The following is a 24,761-nucleotide window of genomic DNA, read 5'->3' as shown; positions in this document are numbered from 1 at the left end:
TCTGAAACAAGTGTTCTATGTTTCTAATTCAAATTGGCTTTCTAAACCAAAATCATAGAATCTTTTGAGTTGGAAAAGACTCCTTTAGTCCCACTCCCTGCAATGAACAGGGACATCCATAGCTAGATCAGGATGCTCAGCGCCTGGTCCAGCTTCACCTGGATGTCTCTAGGTGCAGAGTTGTCTCATCAACCACCTCTTCGGACAAGCTGTTCCAGGGCCTAACCACACTTACTGTAAAAAATGTCTTATGTTCAATCTAAATCTCCCCTCTTTTAGCTCGAATTCATTTCCTCATATCCTATCACCACAGACCCTGATAGTCTGTCCCCTTCCTCCTCATTCCCCCCCTTTAGATACTGAAAGTTTGCTATCTGGTTTCCCAAGAGACCAAACTATCTAATGGACTTCTCCTCAGCCAAGTGCGCATCATGTTCAAATCTTTTATATCAAAACAAAATCAGAAACTGTAAGTGAACTATTTCCATACCTTTTATAAACTTTGCAGGCTAATCGCTGAGAAGCCAAGAGACCACAATCTACTTTAACACTGGCAAGTATTACTCAGCAGTTCCTATTCTTTTCACCTTTCCCCCAACACCCCTGTGGTGCTACTACCTGTATCTCCCCAGCTGCCCTTTCCAGACAGATCAAACACACTGTGGCCAGTAAGAGAGGACCTTTACATGTCACTGTTATCAGCATCCCATCTGTCAACCCAGCACCACACAGCACTGGAGAAAGGCACTACTGCCTGTAGTGCTTACGGGCTGTTACCACATTTTCACTACAGTCTGCTGCATTCCTCTCCTCTCACAAGCCTGTGATCTGCCAGTAAGCGCTACATACACCCCTCAGCCTGCATGGGCACAGCCGCAGCTCAGGTTACTGTAAGCCCCAGGCGGCCCCGCTCCGAGGGCACCAAATAGAGGACCCAGAGCAAGCTAAGGCCGGAGCCGGTGCTCTCCGAGCACAGTATTTCCTTGCCCAGCCCGCTGAACTGTCCCTGAGGCCCAGCGGGAGAGCTCACAACCACGCACTCGACTCCCGAAACAGTCATTTCCCCATAACAGCAGAAACGCCACTTAAACACTCTATGGGCTCGGCACACGCAACGCCCCGCCTCCCGCCCTCTTCCATTGGCTCCTCAGCTTCACCCTTTGTCGCTTAATTTGCTCCCTGGCTTGTCAGTCAATTACCCCCGCGCCGCGATTGCTACCCTGGTAGCCATTCTAACGCGTCATCTCTATGCCCGAAGGTACTTCCTGTGCGACCGCTCTAGGCGCTTACCTGTGGCATCCATCGCCTATGTCGCCGCCTCTGTAGGCTGTGGGTGCCGGCTCTGTGACCCAGGTGGGGCGGGCTAGCAGGACGGGGTCCGTGGAGGCAGCCGAGTGGCGGTCCCGGCGGGGCCTCCGTCCGCGCGAGGTGCGAGGTAGAGCCGCGTAGGCCGTGCGGCCCGGGCCCCGCGGCACAGGTCAGTCGGGGCGCGGGACGAGGTGAGCGGGGCCGTAGCGGCGCAGGTCCCGCTGACCGCCTGGCTCTTGGGCCGTGCAAGCTCAGGGCCGCGGGCCTGCTGGGGTCAGCCCCAGGCCCTTCTTGTAAAGGCTTTGTTTCTCTTTGTGGCCTTGCCGGGTTTTGCAGTTCCGTGAGTCCCACTGTTTTTTTTTTCCCTGCTGCCCGCTATCTGCCCGAGGAGGCTGTGAGGCTTCCAGCTAGGACGAAATGTAAGGTAAGAGAAGAGGGAGCCTTAAAACACGTTCCATAGAGAGGACAGCACGTTGAATTTTGGCAGAGATGGTTTTTCATCTGAATTGTTAATTGTTGACGTCAGTTGAAATTGCAAAACATTTATAGGAAACTTCCCTGTAGCTACGATACGACTCAGTTCAAGGCTGTTCTTTGCTGGAGGTGATAGTAAATCTTTTCCACTTTATTTTAACCCAGCCTCGTGCAGCCTATTAGTGTTTAGTTGCCAACCAATGGCTTCTCCCAAAACTAAAGCAGGTTTAGTCTGAATGGCCAAGTTATTTTGGCAGGAAGATGAATTCCAGTTCATGATACAGTTACTGCTGTGAACCAGAGGGCTGTGTATTTCCTTCAGTCCAGATTTTTTGTATCGTCATCTGAGTGCTGGCAGGAGGGAGCAGTTCACCAAGGTCAAAGGTTGGAGTATGGCCACTAATGTTGTAAAAGCTGATTCCAGTAAAATAAAATAAAACAAATACATAAATATTTTGAAAGTTAGTGAATTCTTGTCTAACTTTTTGGAGCCATTATTAATGTGCAGTTGAGCAGCAGTTCCCAATAAACTGTTAATTCTAAGACTATTACTGTTTTCATTTCTTTTCAGAGGTATTCTATCACTGCTTTCTTCTACAAATGTTTTTTCTCTGTATGTCTCGGTTTCATCTGAACAATTTTTCATCTTCTGCAGGGTGTTATCATCACTAGTTTAATGAATGGATTAGCAAGAAAACAGCTGAGAAAGGCATCATTGCTGGGATATGAGTTAGAATAGAAAGAAACTATTGAAGGGAGTAACAGTTCACACCTCTGAATTCTCCTGTTTAAATCTGTTCATGAGCCATGAAGTCATCAATTTCAGTTATTTGATCTGGAGTGGAGTGGATAACTTCACACCTATGGGATCTATAAATGAAATCTCTAGAAGACTTCTTCCATATTTTTTTGTAAAAGTGGAATAGACCACTAAGGCACATAATGTCAAGTGTATTGGAGGGATTTGACACTTAAACTTTAGTGTCATGGAAATAGATGACTGTCATTATTAGAACACCTGCTTTGACAGCTAATGCTCTTATAGGAATATTATTTTGAATTAATAAGCCATATTATCCACATATCCTGTTTTTGGAGAGAGTATTTCACCACTTAGATCTATACTGATGTTTGTGTATGATGTTGTGCATGGCATATTTTGCCACAAATAGGCTAATTCAGAATAAATCCAATTTCTGAAAAGAAGTTATCCTTCCGATATGTTACCAACATATATGTTATAGTAATGCATTGAAAATAATACTTTCATTGCTGAAAGTTGTTAGAAGATCATCTATCTGTGCAAATCTATTACTAAGAAAGAGTCATTGTCATTATTTGTATTTCTCATAGTGTTTTAATAGTTTGTGCATTTACACTTTAATTACTCTTTAAGCAGCTGAAGTAAGTTTTGGCCTAGAGTTTTGCCTCTACTTCTAAATCCCTTTAGCTTCTTCTTGCCTTGGACCAAATTTATGCTTTTAATTATTGAGGTCATCCTTTCTAGAACTAAGATGAAGGAAATTAATTCCCTTTAAAACTTCAGTGTAAGTTGGCGTAACTGGGTAAACAGTTTGAAATTAGACATCTCATTGAATGGCTAAATTTCTTTCACTTGTGCTAAAGGTGTTTCAGAACTGCAGTAACACTGGTGAAATTAGAGATTTCTAAATGAACTCATATTCTAGTCTCAAATCTGTCATTAGAAACACTTAGAATGACACAGGCACATAAAATATCATCCTTTGAACTTACTTAAGAGAAGTTTCATCGCTCAGATAATGGACTTTCAAATGCTATGTAAATGCTTTCACCGATTAAAAGACTGTCAGGTAATGTGAATGATATACCCCATTTAATGTTGGGGGATTAATGAGGATTAAAGTAGCTATACCAAACAAGAATGTAAGGATTCAAACCCTTATTAATGAAGTAAAACTGATTCAATTTCATTGTGTAAGGAGAACAATTTATTTACATATGATTATTTATAAATGCAAATAATCGTTAATGTCTATGTTGGCTGGTAAACTGAAATATAAGTTAGGTTCATTATTAGATTAATATGTGTAGATAAAATGATTTGATTTGCTGGATTCACTTTCAGCTATTGAGCATTCTGAAAATTCTAAATGGAGCAAAATCAACTACTCTGGCAAAATAACTTTGATTTTTAGTGTCTAACTTTTGCTTTCATTCCAAACTGAATGTCTTTCGAGCAAGGAGAGTGTTGTTTGTGAAGCAATTTTTTGTTGTTGTTTGCTTGAGAGCTGTGTGCCTTTGTCTCCTTTTGGACAAATATATTTTTTTTCCCTCTGAGACTGTGGATGTCACTTCTTTTGTTATTGAAGGAAGTGACTCACAGAAAAGCTTTGATACTTACTGTGATTCAGGACATGTAGGAAGCAAATGTTCCTATAGACTAAGTAAAACTCAATTAAAACTTGCAAGCAAGTTTTAATATATTGATAACATATAAAGACTTCCTTAGACACTGTGTAGAATGGAATGGAGAAGGTAATTTGTATACTCCTGAAGATTTTTGACACTGTTAGTAATCTGTAGACCTCCATTTGTGGTTGTGACATCAAATGCAGTGGTGCAAGTCAAGAAAGACATTTGATCTTCTCCAGTGTTTTATCTCTTACAGTCTTTTATAGTGACAGTTCTAAAAACTGCTGTAGATTCCAGCAACTCATAGAACAATTGGGAAGGAAAGAATGAAGCAAGTTTGACTACAGAGTATCGATATCTTATGTCTATATAGCAATCAACATAAATTATGTATATATTGTAAAATCAATAAAGGTGTAGATAACTGAGGGACAAGGAATGATCTCTGAATTCAGTATTAACATGTATCCTGGTGTAGTAATCTAACACATGGTATTTCAGAAGTGAAGTTGGTGGGAGAAGATGAAGAGATGCCTAAAGGAAAACTAGTCAGCTAAACTATGGACAAATCATTCAGCAGTGTCAGACCATGATGTAAATACCTTATTACCAATGTTTTGGTTTTTTTTGTCTGTGTTGGTTTTAATGGCCTGCATTTTTCTGGCGTTGCTTTTTTTTTTTTTTTTTTTTTTAAATTCCATAGCCCTGCATTTGCAGTTTCTATGATTATTTACTGAGATCAGAAATAAAGATCTTAAATCTGTCAAACACTGGTAAACTTAAGGCGTAAATGCAGCTTCATTAAATTAGCTTGTAAACATGATTTCTTCTAATATCAATAGAGAAACAGACAAACATGAATAATAACAGAAAGAAATGTTCTTCAAATATTATGAACTTGTTCTGTATTAACTCCGTAATTGAAGAATAAGATGTATTCTGTTACATTATCTTTAGCATGTGATTTCTAAAAGTTGTTTGATATTTAGTGATTTTTGGAGAAATGTTTTCTTTAGTCTTTGTTCTTTGATTGAGATTCTGTGGATAATACATTTCTAGTGAGGAAGTTCACCGTGTTTGCTTGTCCCAGTTTAGCTTGTATCACTTTTGAGTTATCTGCTCCTTGGGAGAGAGCAATGCAATCTTGTTCTTATTCAGTTACTGATACTAGTGCCTGCTTTCTCTGAGAGCATGGTTTAAGACTTGTTTAAGTATTATTAAGTATTTAGTAAGCAAGCTTACAACACTGAACTTTGGGAGATCAAACTTTAGAATGTTCAGGGTTCTGCCTGTATGAGCCCCATGCAATAAGGCCCTGCAGGAAAGCTGAGTGTTGTTCAAGGACCATCTCCTTAAAGCGTAAGAGAGGTCCATTGCAATGAGTAGAATGTCAGGCAAAAAAGCCTACAGTCCTACATGGGTGAACGAAGAGCTCCTGGCAAAACACAAACAAAATAAAGCGGTATACAGACAGTGGAAAGGCTGCCTAGGGTTGAATTTTGTAAAGCCAGAAGTCACAGGCTTCTATATTGGTGGCAAAAAAAGAACAGGAAAATTTTGAGCCTTCTGCTGAATGAGGTAGAAACCCTGGTGACATATGACATGGAAAAGGTTGAGGTATAGGGAGGTGTGTGTCCTTGGCAGAAGAGCGAGGATCAAGTCAGAGAAGAGCGAACTAAGATACCCCTCAGTGCTGAGAGACCTGGCTAATGTCACTGTGAGGCTACTCCCAATTATCTGAAGGATCATGATAACTGGGGAAGTACTTGAGGAAAGGAATAAGGCTTCTGTCGCTCTTGTTTTCAAGAAGGAGCCAGGTAACTGCAGACTCACCAGACTCACCTTGATACCTGGGAGTATGATGGAACACAAATCCTGGAAGCTATTTTCAGACATGTTAAAGTCAATAAGGTGATCAGGAGTAGTCAGCATAGATTCTCTAAGGGGAACAGAGTTATGCATGACAAACCTGATAACTTCCTGTGATAAGTTTCTAAGAGAAAGACAGAAGAAGAACACCAGTTACAGTCTGTCTGGACTTCAGTATGATTTCTGATGCTGTCTCCCACAATGCCATCATTGAAAATCTCTTTATATGTGGGCTTGTTGAGCAGACAGGGAGGTGGACTGAAAACAGGCAGAACATCCAGGCTAAGAGGATGTTGAACAGTGGTGCAAAGTCTGGTAAGCAGTTAGAAGGTAACTAGGAGCATACCCTTGGGTTTAATTCATTAACAATTTAGATGATTAGACAGAGGACCTTCTATAATTTTGCATATGATACCAAAGTGGGAGGTATGGTGGATATACCAGATGGCTGAGCTGCCATTCAGAGTGATGTTGACAGGCTAGAAAAATGATCCAAAATGAACCTCATCAGTTCAACAAAGTGCAGTCCTGATTTTTGAGGGGAGATAATTTTGTGCATGAGTGTATGATGAGGCCAACCTTCTGTAAAGCAGCTTTGCAGAAAAAGACCTGGAGATCTTGTTGAACACAAGGCAACAATATGGTCTTGCCATGAAGCTATCATAAAGGTATCCTAGGTTGAATTAAGAGGAGTGTTAGCAATTGAGGGAAGTGGTCAAGGTTGAGCATCTTTTCAGTCTCCTCAACACTGGTAAGGCCAGATCTGGAGTATTCTGTCTCCTTGGCTCCTCAGTAGAAGAAAGATGGGGGAGCTCCTACTGAGGGTTCAGTGGAGGGAATTCAGTTAAGGGACTGGATCATTTCACATACAAGGAAAGGTTGAGAGAGCTAGGACTTGTAAACCTGGAGAGGAAAAGGTTTAGGATGAAACTCATGGATGCGTATGTATACCTGCGGTGCAGATGCAAAGAGAGCAGAGCCAGGCTCTTCTCAGTGGTGCCCCTGGACAGGACGAGAGGCAGTGGGCACAAGCTGCAGCAGGGAAATTTCTCTCTGAACTTGAGGGAGGCACTTGAGTACTGTGTGGTTGATGGAGCACTGGTGCAGGTTGCCCAGAATTGCTGTGGAATTGTCTTCTTTGGAGATATTCAAAAGCTGAATGAAAACGGTCCTGGCATCTTGCTCTAGATGTTCCTGTTGTGTTGGACATTGTAAGTTTGAAATAAACACACTGATCCCTTTCTACTTTCCCCTATTATCACATGCATTTTCTTTAAATAAATTAAAAAAAAAAAAAAAGCAATTCAGAGTTTTTGTGTTGTTAACTTGCGGTATTTGTCAAGTTTTTTGTCAAGCCACTTGTGGAATTTTGCAGAATTAATTTAAGAAATTCAGAGGGGGAAGTCACTTTTTAATTACTTCAAAATAACAGATAAAAAGCCTCCTTTCCCATGAGCCTCGAAAGAGGCACATTTTTCCTTAGATCACTCAACTGCATCCTGTAGGTGCGAAGTGTATGTTGTTCCTACACATTATATGCTTAGTTCTTTACAAAAGCACTTACATATGTATGTAATTAGCTGATGTTGGTTTGGCCAATTAAAATCAGTCTTTCTCTAGAAAATTTTAATGTGTATTTCCCCCTAACAGTGATTGTTTTCTAAATGTGAACTTTCCAGGCACAGGATCTGAGTTCACAAATTCTTTTAGAACATAGCAAGAGTGGCTTCAAATCTGTTGTGTTTATATCTCAGTCTGCCTGGGAAAAACCTGTCTAAAAATGTGCTCTCTCTGCCACTGCTTATCTCGACAGTCTCAGTGTCTGCTAATATTGGCTGTGGAATTGGGAAAGGAATAATCCAAGTCCAAATTCTAAGAAAACTTGAAAAATACTTTCAAAGATAATATTATTTAAAACCAGCGTTATTAATTCTATCAGCAGAGGAGTAGACAGGAGATACCACAGTAGGGAGCTGGCATAGAGAAAGGGACTTTTCCTGGAAAGGAAATTAACAGTCAGTCTTGACTCTGTGGGGCATTACTAAAGTATGAATGGGAATCCATGCTAGAATTGCAGAAAGACTGCAGAATGTCAGAGGTGATTGCATAGTAAGGAAGTTGCTATCCTTCCAAACTCATAATATGTATGTGCAGCCCTACTAGTGGATTCTGAAATGCTAATGAAGTTACAGGATTGAAGAGTGTGTGGTGAAAGCATATCAGTCTTCTCACTTGTGCTTAAAGTTACAGCAATTACTAAGTAATAAAACTGTCAAGATTTGGGGACAGTGAGCACTTCTAATTTTCCCAACATCTATATTAGTCATTGTGTATGCCAAACATTTCAAACTGCAGTCATATCAGAGAGGTAAGAGTTGGGAGGAATTGTGTAGTATTCCTTATGTAGAGTAGCCTCTTACCTGCAAGCCTGCATGAGTACAACGCTGGATTTTGTGCTCACCTGTTTGTGTACAAACGTGGAGAAAAATTGAAACAGGTTTGTTTTCTGCTACCTTAACATACTATAACAATTCAACATGTTCAAGTTCAGAATGTTGATGCTAGTCTACTAGAAAAGGTGGCAATACCTAGTTGAATGAAAATGGAGCAGATTAGCTTTTAGAAGAGCTTTATTACAGCTTAAAAAAATGATGCACAATTGTCAGATAAAATGCTGTTCTTTGTCCTTCCTAATTAATAGTTCTTGATTATAGCTAGATCCAATTAATCGTGTTGTGCTATAGAAGACTAAAACTTACAAGTAACAGTGTACTGACTTATCTTTCTATTAATGAAAGACCTTGGCTTTAACATAGTGTAAATATGTTATGGTTTAGTTTTATATGCAGTAATCGTTTTAGTACAGATGTGGACAAAGGTTAATTATGAGTTAACTACACATTACAGATTTTACCGTCTCATCTAGTATGCGTTTCCAAGAAAAGGTTGAAATACAACCTTTTTTTGCTGTGCAGTATGTGGATTGACATTGCTACACTTTCATGCCACTAAATATTCATAACGGTGCAGTTTGTTTGCATGTGTACATAAAAAGCAAGGAAAATGAAATAAAATCGGGGCAGTGACTGTGTATGCAAAAAATGAGGTTAAAGTATGTATCATGCAAAAATTCAGGGCTCTGTTGCCTGTATTAAATTGTATCTCAGTATGTAGAACAGGCATTGTTTTTGAATCGCTTCTGTATATCTTCTCACTCTTCATCTAGCATTTCCATAACTGTTTGGTGATCCATCCATACTGATCAGAGAGGTAGAAGCAGAACGGAAACACAGCAGATCTGTGAAATAGGAATTTAAACTAGGTAACACTTTTTTTTTTTTTTTTTTTTAATGGTATCAAATGGAGGAAAGGCAAGTAGGCTGTAAAAAAGATGCATAAAATTGGCATTGGCACTGTGCATGACAAATCAGACAATGTGAGATCTAGAGCCTTTACAATAGTGAGAAAGAAATAGTACATAATTCAGTACACATAAGGTCTGCTTTTCAGGGAAGTAAGAGTAACCAGCACATAAAGAGTTATGGTCATAATTGCCCACAGTGTGCTAACAACCATTTGTCCATATTCTCTGAACCATTCTGAAAAGGAGCTGCATACCTTTGCTACAGTGATTTGTTTTACCTATATAACACAAAGTATGGCACATCTACAAATCCATCCTTTTTCACTTTTATACATGCAGTACATTAGAGACTTTCATTTATCTGTCCTTATAACAGAACCTGGTATTCTCATCATAAACAGAATCTCTTAAAACACAAGGATCTCCCTGTCGTCTGCTGATGCGATCATCAGTGACTGAGAATTACTTTTATAACTTAAGGATTCTTTTCAATAATAATTTTTGATACTGATTTAGTCAGAGATGTTGCACTTTCATTACATGGGGCTGTTCCTTTCTAGTTAACCATCATAGCTGCAGCTCTGTCAAATGCTACAACTGAACCCTCCATGATTTTGATTTATCAGCAGTAAATACAAGGTATGTTTCCAGACAATTATTGTTACCTGCTGGTATTTCAGAAGAAAAAGCATCGATACTGCATAATGGGTATATATATTGGCTCTCCACCTTACTGCTCAAGGTCTGGTTTTGTTTGGGTTTTTTTGAAGCTTTTTTTTTTTAAAGCCTCCACTTGTCATGAAGCTTATTGTGTCAAGCTTTTGAGTTTTGTTTAATCATCATATTAATTGAAAGCAGCAGCAGATAGCTTCAATTTAGTACAGCGGGAAATGGGAATTTATACATGGAACCGATACTTCCATGTATAGATGAATTTGCAATTTGACATACTAAGGACAAGGATGACAAAGAAGAGGAAATAAGATAGGGGAAGTAGAGAAAATGGGATATGAGGTAAAGAATAGGAACAGGGTATATGAGTTGTTACATGCTTGTCTTCTTTTTTATCCTATTAAATTAAAAATATGGCCATATACAGTAAGTTGGAAAGATTATGTTATTTGTGCTCGTTATGTTTCAGGAAATGCAAATGTACTGTAAACTTATATTCCCTTAAATGCAACATCACAGACTTCACAAGGTAATAGCTTAAATATTAGTTGTGCGGTAATTATAAACTCTGATTTAGTTTGATTTAGTTCTTTGCATTTAAGATATTTTGAGAGTGCTTGACTGATCAAAGATTTTTCTCAAGTCCATGGAAGCTCTTAGCATTCAACATGTCTTAACACTGGCCAGTATATTCTCAGTTGCTAGCATTCATTGAGAGAATGTGTTGCATTGATACAACATTCTCAGTTTTCATCAAACACTGACAGAAATGACTGTTACACAGCTTGTAGAAGTGCAGCACTTCCCTGCTGCTCTTCATTACTGTTGTATCAATTCTAGCTCTTCTGAACTGGTTCAAATTTTGTAACTTGAAGCCTTAATATTTTGGCTCTGTCAGGTTGTTTATGGAAAGATCAGTCAATGAGCTATCGTTATGTTTTCTTGCTGTCTGCAGGCATTCATCAGTTGTTAATTTCTTGTATTCCATTTTATGAAAACTGAATTTACTGAGTTAAAATTAGAATGGCAACCTGCAATTTGAATGTACTTTTGTCTTGTGCTCAGTCTTCTGACACTAAATGTTAATGTTGTGGTTTAATGCTGGTAGGCACCACACATACTCTCATCCCCCTTCCTCAGCATGACTGGGACAAGGGAAGAAAATAAGTAGGATGAAAACTTGAATTCTTCACATAAAAGTAGCTTAATACACATAGTATTTAAGAAGGAAAAAAAAAGATGGCCATGCATGGATTCAGAAGGGCAAAAGTGTTCTTGACTTCCTGTCACAAGCAAAGTTCAGTCATATTCTGGGAAGCAGAGTCTCACGGTATATAGCAGTTGCTTCAGAAGACAAACGCCTTTGTAATGAATGTCTTCCTTTCTTCTTCTATGTGGCCTCCCCCCCGACTTCTACTTTTGGGCATGATGTCAGTACAGTATTGGGTTGTCCTTTTGGTCAGTCGAGTGGCTGCATCCCCTCCCAGCCTCTTGCCCACCCCCTGTCTACTTAGTGGGATATTGGACAAATAGTCGATGCTGTGCCAATGCTGCTCAACAAAACCAAAGCATTGGTGCAACATCAGCATTTTAGCTCCAAGTGCAAAGCACAGCACTGTATAAGCTGCAGTGTGGAAAGTGAACTCCATCCCAGCCAGACCCAGTACAGTAGCATTCTGTGATTTGTCACTAGTAGCTTACTGAAACTCCTTAGTTCAAAAAAAAAAAAAAAAGCACAAAAAACCGTCTCTGTGGGATTCATTCAGACTTTACTCATAAAAGTAGTACTCATAAAAATAAATAATTGTGTTGTATAGTTGACTTTTCAATTAGCATTAGTAGTTATTCCAAATAATCAGTTTGTTCTTCACAAAATGATAGCTATTTAGCTGAAGTACATAGAAATCCAAACAATACTGTAAATCAATCTCTTATAACGTTGTTTGAAGTACTGATATCGTATGGTACTGATATGAACTTTGTTCTGAGGATACTTCTCTCTACATTTGGGGAGAGAAAGAAATGAGAATTAATGATAAAACATGAGATTTTGAGCAACTGAGGTCTAGGTTTTCTGTTTTATTATGAGAGCTTATGTTAAGGAACATTTTGTAAGGAAATGCGTACATATAGTTTGATTTCTCATTTTAATCTAAAGTTTATTGATTTCAGGCTGACATCTAAACCATCCTCTGCTATTCACACAATGTCAGAGATGTTCCATTTGGCACTTAGAGTTAAAAAAAAATTTTTTAGAACACTGGAGAAGTTAGTAAATGAGCATCTATTTTAGGTTCATCTCTTACATAAAAGGAATAATTGCTTGCAAATGGAAAAGTAGAAGGAATTTTCTGTGGAAGTGACTATAAAATGTTAGATTCACTATGAGAAGCTTAGGGGAAAAAAGTCTCAGCAATTGCAGAGCTCTTTATGGCAATTTTTGGACTCTACAATAAGGCTGTCAAGGCTAATAAGTCTGTTAAAGTGCATGTCTCATCTTTTCTTAATGTTGAGATAGTATTTCAGTTTATAAACCAAAATAAATGTTAACGAGATGTTATGTAATAGAAATTTTTTTAGTGGCCTGGAAATCAAAGATTTGTGTGAGCAAAATTAATGCTACGTGATTAGGGATGTATGTAAAGAAATAACATAAGAATGTAAAAGCAAGAATAAAATAAATGAGAAAATGAGTGTTTAATTATTAAGCACTAGGAAAAGAATCAATTAAAGGGTTCAACAAGTCTTAACAAAAGCCATGGAGAGATAAGTGCATTACTTTGGTCTGTGACTTGATAAGAAATTAGACCAAATAACAGATTTTTGAAGTTACATATTGTGGCCAGCTGCTTCATAAAGTTAGTTCTAGACAGGCAGAATGGAACGAAAGCATAGGAAGAGTGGCGTACAGAGTGTTAATATAGATGTGCTCAGGTGCTAAATCTTAATAAAATTCATCGTAGTATGATTGAGGAATTAAGCACTCCTGTTTTTATTTATTTAACGTCCTAGAGTGTGAAAATAGCCTGTAATGTGACAGAGATTGTCTTTGTTTCTCTATTCTTTTATTATGGGAGTAACTGAAGTTGTTAGTTTCAATTCCAAATTAAGATTCAGGAACAGATATATTAGCAACTAATTTGTATCTAAAAGTACTCAGAAGAGAAACTGCAAAACAACCAGTATGGTTTTGACATGACCTACTGGTGAGGAATCTCAGTCTTCATCACATAGGAAGGATGACAAATTTAGTAAGGGAAAAACTTGTAGGTACAATAGTGGTTGCTTTCAATTTTATTTTTTATTTTTTTTTACTCACATAAGCAAACTGGGGAAGCATTAGGTGGTGATATTATCAGCATCAAGTTGGAAAATTGCCTTTACAGGGTAATTATCTATCCTGTCAAGATGAAAAGGCATTAATGAGATGGATGATTGAAGAGAACACATACTTACAAAAGTAACTTATGTTACAAAGTTGGAGAGGGATTGAAAGTTTTGTGGGTTTTTTTGTTTTTTTTTTCTTTGAACATAAGGTCTAAATCCAAAATACTCTTGGTGAATTAGAGAGAATCTCTGAAGTCAGTGAGATGAAATGCAATGCAGGCGAGTTTGAAGCACTGCGTATAAAAGGAAAACTCAGATACATGAATATAAATCAGGAAATAATTACTCAGTGAAATGACAGAAAAGGATCTCAAGATACTGCAGACATGAATTTACATACGAGCTACGCTGCTGGGGGAAAAAGATATATATTGTGGAGGATAATACCACACGTTGTAGGAAATAGAATATTGTCTAGTTTGGCAAGTCATGTATGTAGTTGGTCCTCTCACTACTTTTTCCTCTTGAGAGAATGCAGGCAAACTGGAAGTTATTCTCCATCATTGTTATGCTTTTCTTCTGTGAAATGAAAACCATCTTTATTTTTAATAAGAATAATTTATATTGAATTTGAGAAAAAAAATATCACCCTAATAGTGATAATTTAAATTACTAGAACAAGCAAGAGAAGTTCTGAATTGTGCTTTCTCTGTAGTTAAACATCTGCTAAGGTATTCATGATTCCCCATTTTTGCAGAGGTAGAATTAGATAGTTCTTTCTGATCCCATTCATCTCTTCATGAGTACAGTAATCGGACTTCATGCTTTGGTTGGACATAAGTGAGTATGTAAAATAATTAAATAACTCATTGAGGTGCTGTTTCTTTAATGCTAAATACTGTTTTAAGTTACAGCAGAAAGGAACAAAGTTGAGTTTTGACTTAATAAAATATATTTTTATTTTGCCTCCATAAAAGTGCTTTCTTAAATCATACTTTAAAAAGTACTGTGACACCTATGCATATAATGTGTCTGTCCTTTAATTTTTATGCTAGAAAAGTGGGGAATGAGATTCTACTAGCAGTGAGACAGTATGTACCCTTTGATTACTCATCCATAGTGGAATAGCCCTATGGGGAAAAAAATGGCACTCTAGAGATTACTTGGATTTGTATGTTTCTGCAGGCAAAGTTTACAGACCTGTAAATTTAAATGTAGAATTTTTTGTAGGCATAATACATTGACAAATATGCCTGCTGGTAATACATCTCATACTGATAGTCTCAGAACAAGTCAATAATAATGCTTGTATTGATAGCAGCAATGCAGGGGATGTTACTTGATATTATAGCTAAAATCCATGTTATCTCTTTAATCATAATTACATTAATATTGGCAAGCTGTTGACAATACTCACATTACTATTGATAGATTTCTGTCAATAACATGTTACCAAATAAAATATATTCATTCGTAATTTGTACAATGCTCGATAACAGCATTAATGTATACCAGGAAAAATTCTTGTTTCCTTGGTGATGTACAGTTTTTTGCAGATGTTGTACAGAGTGTTGTGCTGTACAAGTGGGATTGTTGACACACAAAAAATAGGTTATTTAAGAAAGAAAAGTTCATATTACTTTTTTTTTCAGAGGGGTCAGTGGGGGTTCAAACTTTTAGTTCTATTAAACAATACCTGTGGATGGTATAAAATTAAGAGAGAAAGTTTTAAGTAGTAATCTTTAGTGCTTTGTCTTAAGAATTAATTAACAAATTAATCAGTCGCAGGCCTGGTTTGTTTGTTTGTTTGTTTGTTTGTCTTCGCCTAACTTTTGGTTGTTAAATTCTAATCATATTAGTTATGTGTGATGGCATTATGAACTGAGCATTGATATTTGTCTCTAGTTATTGAATCTACAGTTCTGAATTTCTAAGTTGCAAATAATTTAAAAATAGAGTAAATAATAAAAACACTAAATCCTGACAAACAGGATTGCACAGGAGGAAAACTAGCATCCTTTTGGTGGTCTGTTAAGCTCAGCACAATATGGAGTTTAAATAAAACAAGCTGATGCTTACAGTGTGTGTTTCTGGTATTATGTTTTAGAACAGAGGACAGATTTCTCATTTATTCATATGGACCAGAATTTGTGAAATCAATACAAAATGAAAAATCTAATAGAATTTTGAGAGGTAGTAAAAAATGAAACTTTTTTTAGTTATTTTATAATTATCATCACTTAAAGAAATGGACATCATAGATACCGAATAGAATGAAAATTCCCTAGAAAATAGGGAAAAAGACAGAATTCATGCGTCTTCTCTGAAATAAGTAGTTTATGGTATCCAAATCAGTAGGGCATTTTGAAAATATTTTTCATAGGAGAATACAGATTTTAAATTTTCCCTTTAAATGTTTGTGTTTTTGAAGTAAATAGGTAATGTGTCTCAGGTGGAAAATCTTCCATATCGGTGCAGTAAAATCTTAAATCAGTTCAGAAGCAAATATAGTCTACAGCACAGTACTTCAGCATGTGTGTAACAGTAAGTATTCTAAAATGGGTTATGTGTTAAAGCCATATGGATATAATCTTTAAGTAACTCACAGGGTCTTGTTAACAGCCATGGTCTATGGCAAACTTGTTATGCTTAGCAGCAATCAGAAAGACTGGGAATTATGTCTAATTGTATTGCCTACATTGAGAATTCGTGTCTACCTGTTGATCAGAAAGTAAGTTTTCTACATATAGTAAGATAAGCATAACTTAAAGCATTTTAAAAGATATATATATATATATTTTTAATTTCCTGCTTATGTTTCTGCTTGTCATCCTTCCTTCTTCATAGTTTGCATAAAAGTGATTTGTAGTTGAATAAAAATGCTAGTTGGTAATTCAGGAGCATTAAATGTAACATAAGTAGTATATATACTACTGCTTCTAATTTTAGGAAAGGAGACTTGTTGGATTTGGGAAAAATTTGAAGATTGACAAACAGTAGTTAGATCTTTGGTTCAAAAGAGGCTTCAATTTTCTGTAAACAGAATCTAGTCCCACTCTAACAGTTAAGCTCATTGAAGTTATTTCCTTCTATAAAATGTCAGGGACATTAATATGTATGCTGTTCTGAAACTAATGCCTTCTATATGTTTCTATGGAAACTACAACAGATACAGTGAGCACAATAAGAGTGTGTGATTGACCAAATTCTCAGCTACAGTACCCTGTCTTTCAAAACAGTCACCACTGTTTTCTGTACATTTTCACCAGTGGTGAACAAGAGCCTGCATGCAGCACTCAGAAACATCTGCACCTGCAGAGATTGGCCCACTGTCACCACTGCTGAAATGCACCACCCACCAGCTCACAGGGCTCACACACACTGTTTGGTCTCCAGAAACATTCAGCAAGTGTCAGTAAATGTCAATGGGTACCATTTTTTCCACACAAAGGAATTCAGTTACACAGCTTTCCTTCATATGGATTTCCATGTCAGATGCCACTTTGTCAAATGTGTCTGCTGCCATCTGTCACATGGCAGCAACATCTGAAGGAATATCGCTGGGAAGATCCAACCTCAACTGGCATACCACCAACACCTGCCTCTGATGTCACTGGCCAACACAGTAAAAGGAGATGCATTACTTCTGGAGCATCCCTCCTACATTTACAGAGATAATCACAATGCAATCAATGTCATGTAGCCCAAACATGGGCTGCATAAGGGGTAACAAAATATTACAGAGGGGAGGGTACAGTGCATGATAACTGCTTCTTGCACCCATCCCACATGCTCACTTGAATAGATAGATACCCATGTGCATTACATGTTATGTGCACTTGTGCCACTTGGCGAGTACAATATAGTGATTACAGACAGTAATATTTTAAACTGTTTTGCCCATTTAAACATTGTCTTGTGACATATGCAGTCTAGAAGAAATATGCTGAATAGTCATGCTGACAAACTATGATTTTCAGTATCTTTAAAAGCTCACAAAGCATAAAATAATTTGTGATGTTTTTAATTAGTTTTGTGATATATATTTGATTAGTGTTTCGCAAAAGCAAGATGAGATATTCCACAAGTTTAATGTTTTTTGTTGCTCTCATCTTTTAATAAAAAAAAAAAATAAAAGACAAAGTAAGTTTTGTTACTTATTACATACATTAACTATATTTTATGTGTGGCCCAAGACAATTCCTCTTCACTCAGCACAGCCCACACAAGCCAAAAGGTTGGACACTATGGTCTAGACAAACTGTTCTAGTACTTAACTCCTCTCATGAAGACGGTTTTTTCCTTATGTCTGGTAAGAATTTCTCATATTGCAAGACATGACCAATTGCCTCTTTTTCTTTCATTGTGCATCTCTCAGAAAGGTTTGACTTAATCTTCTCTGTAACCTTTAGATAGTGAAAGATAACAATTAAATTGCTTTTTTAGCTACTTTGTCTTCAAGTTAAACAATCTGAGTTCTTTCAGGCTCTCCTCATATATCATGTATTGGGGATCCCCAATGATATTAGTGTCTAAACTCTTTTCAGTTTGTTGACATTTCTCTTTTACTGGTGATAGAAAAGAGGCAAAACTGGATGCCAGTGTAAAGCCAGCAATGCCAAACAGAGGGGAATAAGCACATCCTTCAGTCAGTCTGCAGTCTACCAGGCATTACTGTTGTGAGGGTACACTGGTGATTGTTTTCAGCTTGCTCCCTACCAGGATTCGGGGGTCCTTTTTTTCTCAAAGCAGCCATCCCATCGATCTGCCTCTGGACTATAGTTACATGTAGGTTTTCATGTGTCTTTTGTGATCTGTTGTGCTCATATGTGTTTGGCATGTTTTCCTTGAACTTCAGGAAGTTCCTGTTAAGTTATACTGTGCTTACTCAGGTTTCTTTGAATAATCTTGCCACACAAATGGAAAAAAAATCTGCTGTTAGGCTACTTATTTATATTTAATATACAAAAGAAGTACTCATAGCACTTCGAGTAGTGGCAGACAACTGGAAAAAATAATTGAGCTGATAGCAAATAGTTTTAATGGATAATCTGTGGGCATAGGAGTTGTTTGATGAGATGGCTATTTTCAGTCAATGTAAGGTTTTGAAGGAGGTTTACATGTGTTGGAAATTGTGTAGAATAAGAATGAAAGAATAGCTGAAATGGTTAGATGAGAATGAAATGAGTAGGGGGGACTGAGGTAGAAGAAGTGAAGAAGGTGTTAGATTTTAGGGGCTGCAAATAAATAAATAAATAATGGGACTGAAGGGATAGGTTCTAGAGCAGACGGTCAGAGACTGGGGTTCCTAAAATGGTAGTGAGGTAAGAAATACAGGGTAATAGGGTTTGTAGTCACTGTGGTTGGACTCACTGAAGAATTACGACAAGGTACAGTGGGGATTGTTCCCAAGACTGCAAAGTGAAGGAGGTAAGTTATTGTGATACTGAATAGCGCTTTCCAAGCAAACATCCAATGCATCAGGGCTTATTACAGAAAAGACAGATGTGTGACTCAGGCTTGGTATACTTTCATATGGTAGCATGTCAAGGAGGTTGATGGCACAGGGCGGGTGGCCTTATGCTAACTTCAGTCATATTTTGCTTGCTAATGAGGATGGAAGGATTTAGAGAAATCAAGTGGGCTATCCCATGCTCTACCCAAGTATCCAGTCTTAGTTAATTGGAAACCACTGTTGTACCGCATACATTAAGAAAAAAAAATTGTATTTCCTGTGACCTTTGCACAGAATTTTCCTTAAGAACATTACCAGTTGTAGGTCATATTTCTATAGGTGTAGAGAAAAAAAAAATAATGCAGAAAGTGTTTTATACTGGGTTTTAAAACCTTTGGTGTACTGTTTGGGGACAAGATTAATGGTTTGGGGGACTTTTTTATATTCTTAGTATCATTCGCAGCCTTTCGTATATGGAATTTATACAGCATCAGTTATTCAAATTATTGTTATAGCAGGTTTTCCTCCTACAAATAGAAATTGAAGCATCTTCTTTTGTACTTTTTTCAGAAGATTGTTGTCTATCTGCTATACAAAGAATCTCCTTTAGAAGCTGAAATACACTGCACGCTACCTGAAATATACCCCTTCTCATAAACCCCTATTTATGTAGAAAAAAAAAAAAAAAGAAGAAAAAAAAAAAAAAATCAGTTACTTTGTAGTTTTGTATTATGGAGTTGTTAACTACATTTTAGTCTTGCAATTCATTATATTTGTCCGTAATGCTTGAATAATACCAGTATACATTTGTTGAAGTTGCCAGGAAACTTATTATCCAACCATTAGCACAGTTCTGTACCTATCAAAGACTCTCAAAAATATATGCTAGCTTCTGTATTATATTGTGTGTTAATTTGTGGTTGAATACTGAGTATTTTTTTAATTTTATGTAATGAACTAAACAAATCACTGCCTTTATTTAGCAGATTTTATCATTTCTGTATTCCACCCTTATTTTTTGTACGTACAAAATGTATGTCTGTACATTTTTTAATATTTCTATTTTTTAATAGAAAATATATTTAAAAAATTCTATTTCTAAGATTTTACTTTAAGCTGCAACTACTGAAGTATTTGTGGACCAATATTATCTATCAAACCCTCTGTTCCTTCCTACATAGATTTTAATCTGTATGCAAATTTTCCCTATTTTTCCATTAAATGTCTTACAGTTTTACTTTTTTTTTGTTTTAAGGCCCATGTGAGTATTTAAGCACATAACTTTACTTTTTTTTTCAGTTTACAGCAGTGAAATGTTAAATTTGTAATGTTTTGTGAAAATCAAGAGGAGATTACACAGTTCTCTATAACCAAATAAAAATATTACTGCCAATGAGAAATAGTCTCGATGTAAGTTCTTTCAAGAGGCAAGTGTATGCTATTTGTATGAATCTTGCTGAAAGGACTGATAGTAGTTCCTGATAGCATATTAATAACTTAGGAGGCATTTTTGTTATTTCATGTTTACTCCTGATTTTGTTAGCTGTAACAAGAACAAAAATGGGAAATGCTATGTTATACTAAAATGTATTTGTGTTTATTCCTAGAAAGTATTTTTTCGAGAAGAAATGGCATCCAGCATTGAAAATGAAAAGAGTGTGAATCCTGTGCTCAGAATAAGTCAACTTGATGCTCTTGAACTAAACAAAGCTCTGGAACAACTAGTGTGGTCCCAGTTTACCAGCTGTTTTCATGGATTTAAACCAGGGGTGTTGGCTCATATTGAACCAGAAGTTAAAGCATTTCTGTGGCTTTTACTGTGGAGATTCACCATCTATTCTAAGAATGCAACTGTGGGACAGGCTATTTTGAATATTCAGTACAAGAATAACTTATCTCAGACAGAGAAATACCAACCTCTGAGCAAACACCAGAAGTTATGGTATCTTATTTTCACTGTTGGTGGAAGATGGCTGGAGGAAAGATGTTATGATTTCTTTAGCAATCGCCAACTGCAATCTGTCAGCAAAATCAAGCAATATATTAATTTTGGAGCTGGACTTCTTAAAATTTGCGGACTTGTAAATTTTCTGATTTTTCTTCAGAAAGGAACATTTGCAACACTTACTGAACGCATTCTAGGAATTAAGTCAGTTTTTTGCAAACCACAGAATGCTCGCCAGGTAGGATTTGAATACATGAACAGGGAGCTGTTGTGGCATGGCTTTGCTGAATTTCTGATCTACTTGCTGCCACTTATTAATGTACAGAAACTGAAACTCAAAATTTGTTCTTGGTGTTTGCCTATTGCCAATCTTTCTAATAGTGAAAAAACATTAGCAGCTCACTACAAGGTGTGTTCACTGTGTGGGGAATGGCCTACCATGCCACATACCATAGGCTGTTCACATGTGTTTTGTTACTACTGTATTAAAAGTAACTATTTACTTGATATGTATTTTACCTGTCCTAAGTGTGGCTCAGAGGTACACAGTCTTCAGCCACTGAAATATAAAATTGAGATGACAGAATTACATATCTAATGAGGAGGTTGTTCTGTTCTTGTACTGCATATGAAATATATTAAAGATGAATGGAAAAGAATCAGAAATTACTGTAATCAGACAGCTTGAAAGACAGCTTTGGAAATTCTTTAAGCCTTTTCTGGTGTTATTTTTTTTACTGAGTAACAGTGCCAACTTGCATCTCTGAAGAAAGGAAAACAAACAAGTTTGCAGGTTCTTCTACTCTCTCAGACTACTTGATCCCATTTTGGTACCCCTATGTTGTCTTCTTAGATCATGGTCTGGCAATCTACCGCTTCCTAAGTTTATGCTGTATTCTTCCCTCAAGGGTAGATGAGAAGATACTCGATTCACTTGGTGGATTTTCTCAGCATTGTTTTAAAAGTTTCTGCTATTGCCAACGTAGCTGTATGGATTTTGTGCAGAGGTCATCCTAGTCACACCTAAAGAATAGTTTTAACTTTGAATATTTAAAATTTGAATTTACAGTATAATGCGCCACAGATAAAGAGCAAGGTATAAGATGAAGTTTTACATCGAATGATTGTTAATAGCTTTCATCACATTCAGTCACCATGACAAGGCATTTTCTTTTTGTAACTTGTAATTGCTTTCTTACAAATAGATCATTAGCTTCAAGTGATCCATTTGTCAACAGACAAAACATTAACTTGTGCCCACAAGAGATACAACCATCTCCCTCCTGATCAAAGTGCTTCTTCATGAGGTAACCCACTTTCTCACCTATACGTATGCCTTTGATCTTCAGTGATTCACATGTGACCACATCCTGCTTTTCCTGTCAAGCTGAGGGATCCAGTCCGTCACCTATTGGAACGTGGAAGCTTCCTGTGGTAACCCACATTATTCCACATTATTCTTAATCAGACACTGTAGGAAAAAAAAATAATAAAAAAAAAACCACAAACAAAAAAAACTATTTAATTACAAGATTATCATCTTGTAATCTCTCATTATTATCTCATTATCATCTTGACATCTCTCATGTCATTAGTGATAGGACCAGAGGGAATGGTTTCAAGCTATGGCAGGGGAGACTCAGGCTGGACATGAGGAAGTATTACTTTTCAGAAAGGGTGGTCAGGCACTGGAACGGACTGCCCAGGGAGGTGGTGGAGTCACCGACCCTGGGGGTGTTCAAGGAAAGGCTGGATGTTGTGTTGAGGGACATGGTTTAGTGGGAGCTATTGGTAATAGGTGAACGGTTGGACTGGATAATCTTTTAGTCTTTTCCAACCTTGGTGATTCTATGATTCTATGATTCTAAGATGCTTTCTTTGGGACTTGCAGTTCTTTCTTTGGTGTGGTCAGGCTAGGTGCCAAACCTCACTAACAGCTATGTACCACACAGAAAATAGATCAAGCCCAGATGTGTGTGTGTAGACATACCAAAAAGATAGGTAACTGTTTCTGTTTTGAAGTAGTACTATTTGTTTTCTCTGTTGGCTTCATGATGTTTTTATTCCCTTTTTAAGGCTTCATCCATTTACTCTCTTTATGTTTGTTTGTTTTTTCAAATTTTCAGTCCTTTCTTAACAGAAATCTTTACCCAATAGTATGTAATTAACACAAAAATACATTTTGTCCTGCTTTGGCTCTTAGAATTTGTAACTGAAGCAGAATAATGATATTAATAAAAATGCTGGAAAACTCTTCATATGTTTTGGTTTGATTGAGAATTAACAATTATTCTGTGTTTTTGAAACATTTAGATTAAAGGAGTTGCAGAATGCTGATTCCCAGTTTCCACTAACCACCACTCTGTACTCTGTATGCTGTAAAAGAGATCTTGTCTTTAGTAGTGTTATGGAAGACCTGAAAGCAGGAGTTCCAGTGTTCTGCAAAAGAAATTACAGATTTAGTATCTTACTTCTGTATTACCTAGAAATGTCTATTTATTTTTCAATAAATGTAAACTCTTATGGAGGAGGGTAATTTGGACAAAATGGTGAAAATAAGATGTTAAGAAAGACAGGGCAAATACAATCCAAACTGAGGGATATACTTATTTGAGACTGTAATTACTATTGTCTGGGATGCATCATTCTTATGAAAACCAAGTTAGCAAATAAAAGATGCTTCTTAAGAGTAGGTTCTGAAGTTTGCTTTTATTACTATTTTTTTTTTAAATCTTAAGACACATATTTTGTTTGCTTGGGGTGCTTTTTTGTTTATTTAATCTTTTGAATGCTATAAGCTACTTACCATACCTATTTGATAGTTTGGCCCTCAGGCCATTTCATGTTTATGAGATCAAAATGCAAAGTGGGAAACAAGTTTATAATTACTATTCTTTTTTAAAAGTATTTGATTTTATGTTGCAAAGCAAAAAATTCTTAAAACTTCTCTAGCAATAAATTGGCAACTTTTCCACCTTTCTGTGTGTTCACTTGTTTTGCATCAGGAAAAAAATACTGTGGCATGGCTGCGCACACAGAATAAGAGGCATATACTTGCTGCCATGTTAGATATTAAAGCTGATGGTCATTTGCTTACAACCAAAATCCCAGAGGGAAGTTTTAAAATGATGCTTCATGCCTTTTCAATGCCAAAATCTTCTTCATTTCCGGATAGAATTGATGAAGGAGATCACAGCTCCTTTCCTTTAGCATCTCAGGAGGCTTTTCCATGTTGTCATTTAAATGCCTACTTAAAAATCTTTCTGCAGTCTGAATGGCATAGGTACCCCCTCATTCCAGGGGAGCCCTCTTTCAAGGCAGAATCCAACTAAAGCCTGACAAGGTCATTGAATAGATAGCTTTCAAACAAAAGTTTGTTTGGGGATCCCAATTAGCCTGGCGTACTGGACCAGAGGATTACAAAAACATATGCAGAGTATCTGCCAAGGCCAAGCAGTGTCCATTCCATTCCCTGGAGCACACCTTGGGTTTTGTACCTCTGCTTAAAATGTTAATGCTTACTGCACACAAACCCAGTCTAGGTAGTAGGTATAGGCAGACTTGTTTTGCAATAGTGTCTTTTTTGTAGGAGGGAGAGGAGGTTCTTTTAATATCTATATACCAGGCATGAGATTAAGAAACAACGGTTCAAATGTTGGTCTGACGAGTTTATTACAAATCTTAATTAGGGAGATGGGCTAGGGGAGGATGGACACTATTATGAATTAGGATAATGGGGAAAGGAAGGAGGGCAACAGAAAGGATGGGAACGAAGAAGCAAGGAGTCTTTGTAGGCAGCAAGAAGAAGGTAGTCACCACCATGGATCCAGTGTGGCAGTTCGTAGTTCGGTCTTTGATCTTCAGTAGTGCTGGGTCGTTGGACATTGTTGTTCTGTTGATGATGACAGTGACCATGGCGATGATGGCCCCTTTTCAGTGGTTCCAAAGTGGTT

At 37.1% G+C, this 24,761-nt stretch overlaps 1 protein-coding gene and 1 long non-coding RNA gene across 4 annotated transcripts in view; both read left to right on the top strand.

Moving 5' to 3' along the window:
* Nucleotides 1–24,761, top strand: part of LOC128090688 (uncharacterized) — a 289,733-nt gene that overhangs the window by 25,711 nt on the left and 239,261 nt on the right. The window lies entirely within an intron of this gene.
* Nucleotides 1,236–23,068, top strand: PEX2 (peroxisomal biogenesis factor 2). Of its 3 annotated transcripts, none has more exons than XM_052703160.1 (2): nucleotides 1,236–1,258; nucleotides 20,471–23,068. In XM_052703160.1, the coding sequence occupies exon 2, from the start codon at nucleotides 20,492–20,494 to the stop codon at nucleotides 21,404–21,406; it is 915 nt and encodes a 304-aa protein (XP_052559120.1). In that variant the 5' UTR covers nucleotides 1,236–1,258; nucleotides 20,471–20,491; the 3' UTR covers nucleotides 21,407–23,068. The 3 variants fall into 3 exon arrangements, with proteins under 3 accessions (XP_052559120.1, XP_052559119.1, XP_052559118.1); XM_052703159.1 differs by lacking the exon at nucleotides 1,236–1,258 and adding an exon at nucleotides 1,265–1,477; XM_052703158.1 differs by lacking the exon at nucleotides 1,236–1,258 and adding an exon at nucleotides 1,523–1,732.

This window comes from Tympanuchus pallidicinctus, unplaced genomic scaffold (assembly GCF_026119805.1).
Source record: "Tympanuchus pallidicinctus isolate F22 unplaced genomic scaffold, pur_lepc_1.0 scaffold5, whole genome shotgun sequence".
In the NCBI taxonomy this organism is placed as follows: domain Eukaryota; kingdom Metazoa; phylum Chordata; class Aves; order Galliformes; family Phasianidae; genus Tympanuchus; species Tympanuchus pallidicinctus.
Note: the sequence above shows the minus strand (reverse complement) of the source record. Positions and strands in the feature narration are given on the sequence as shown.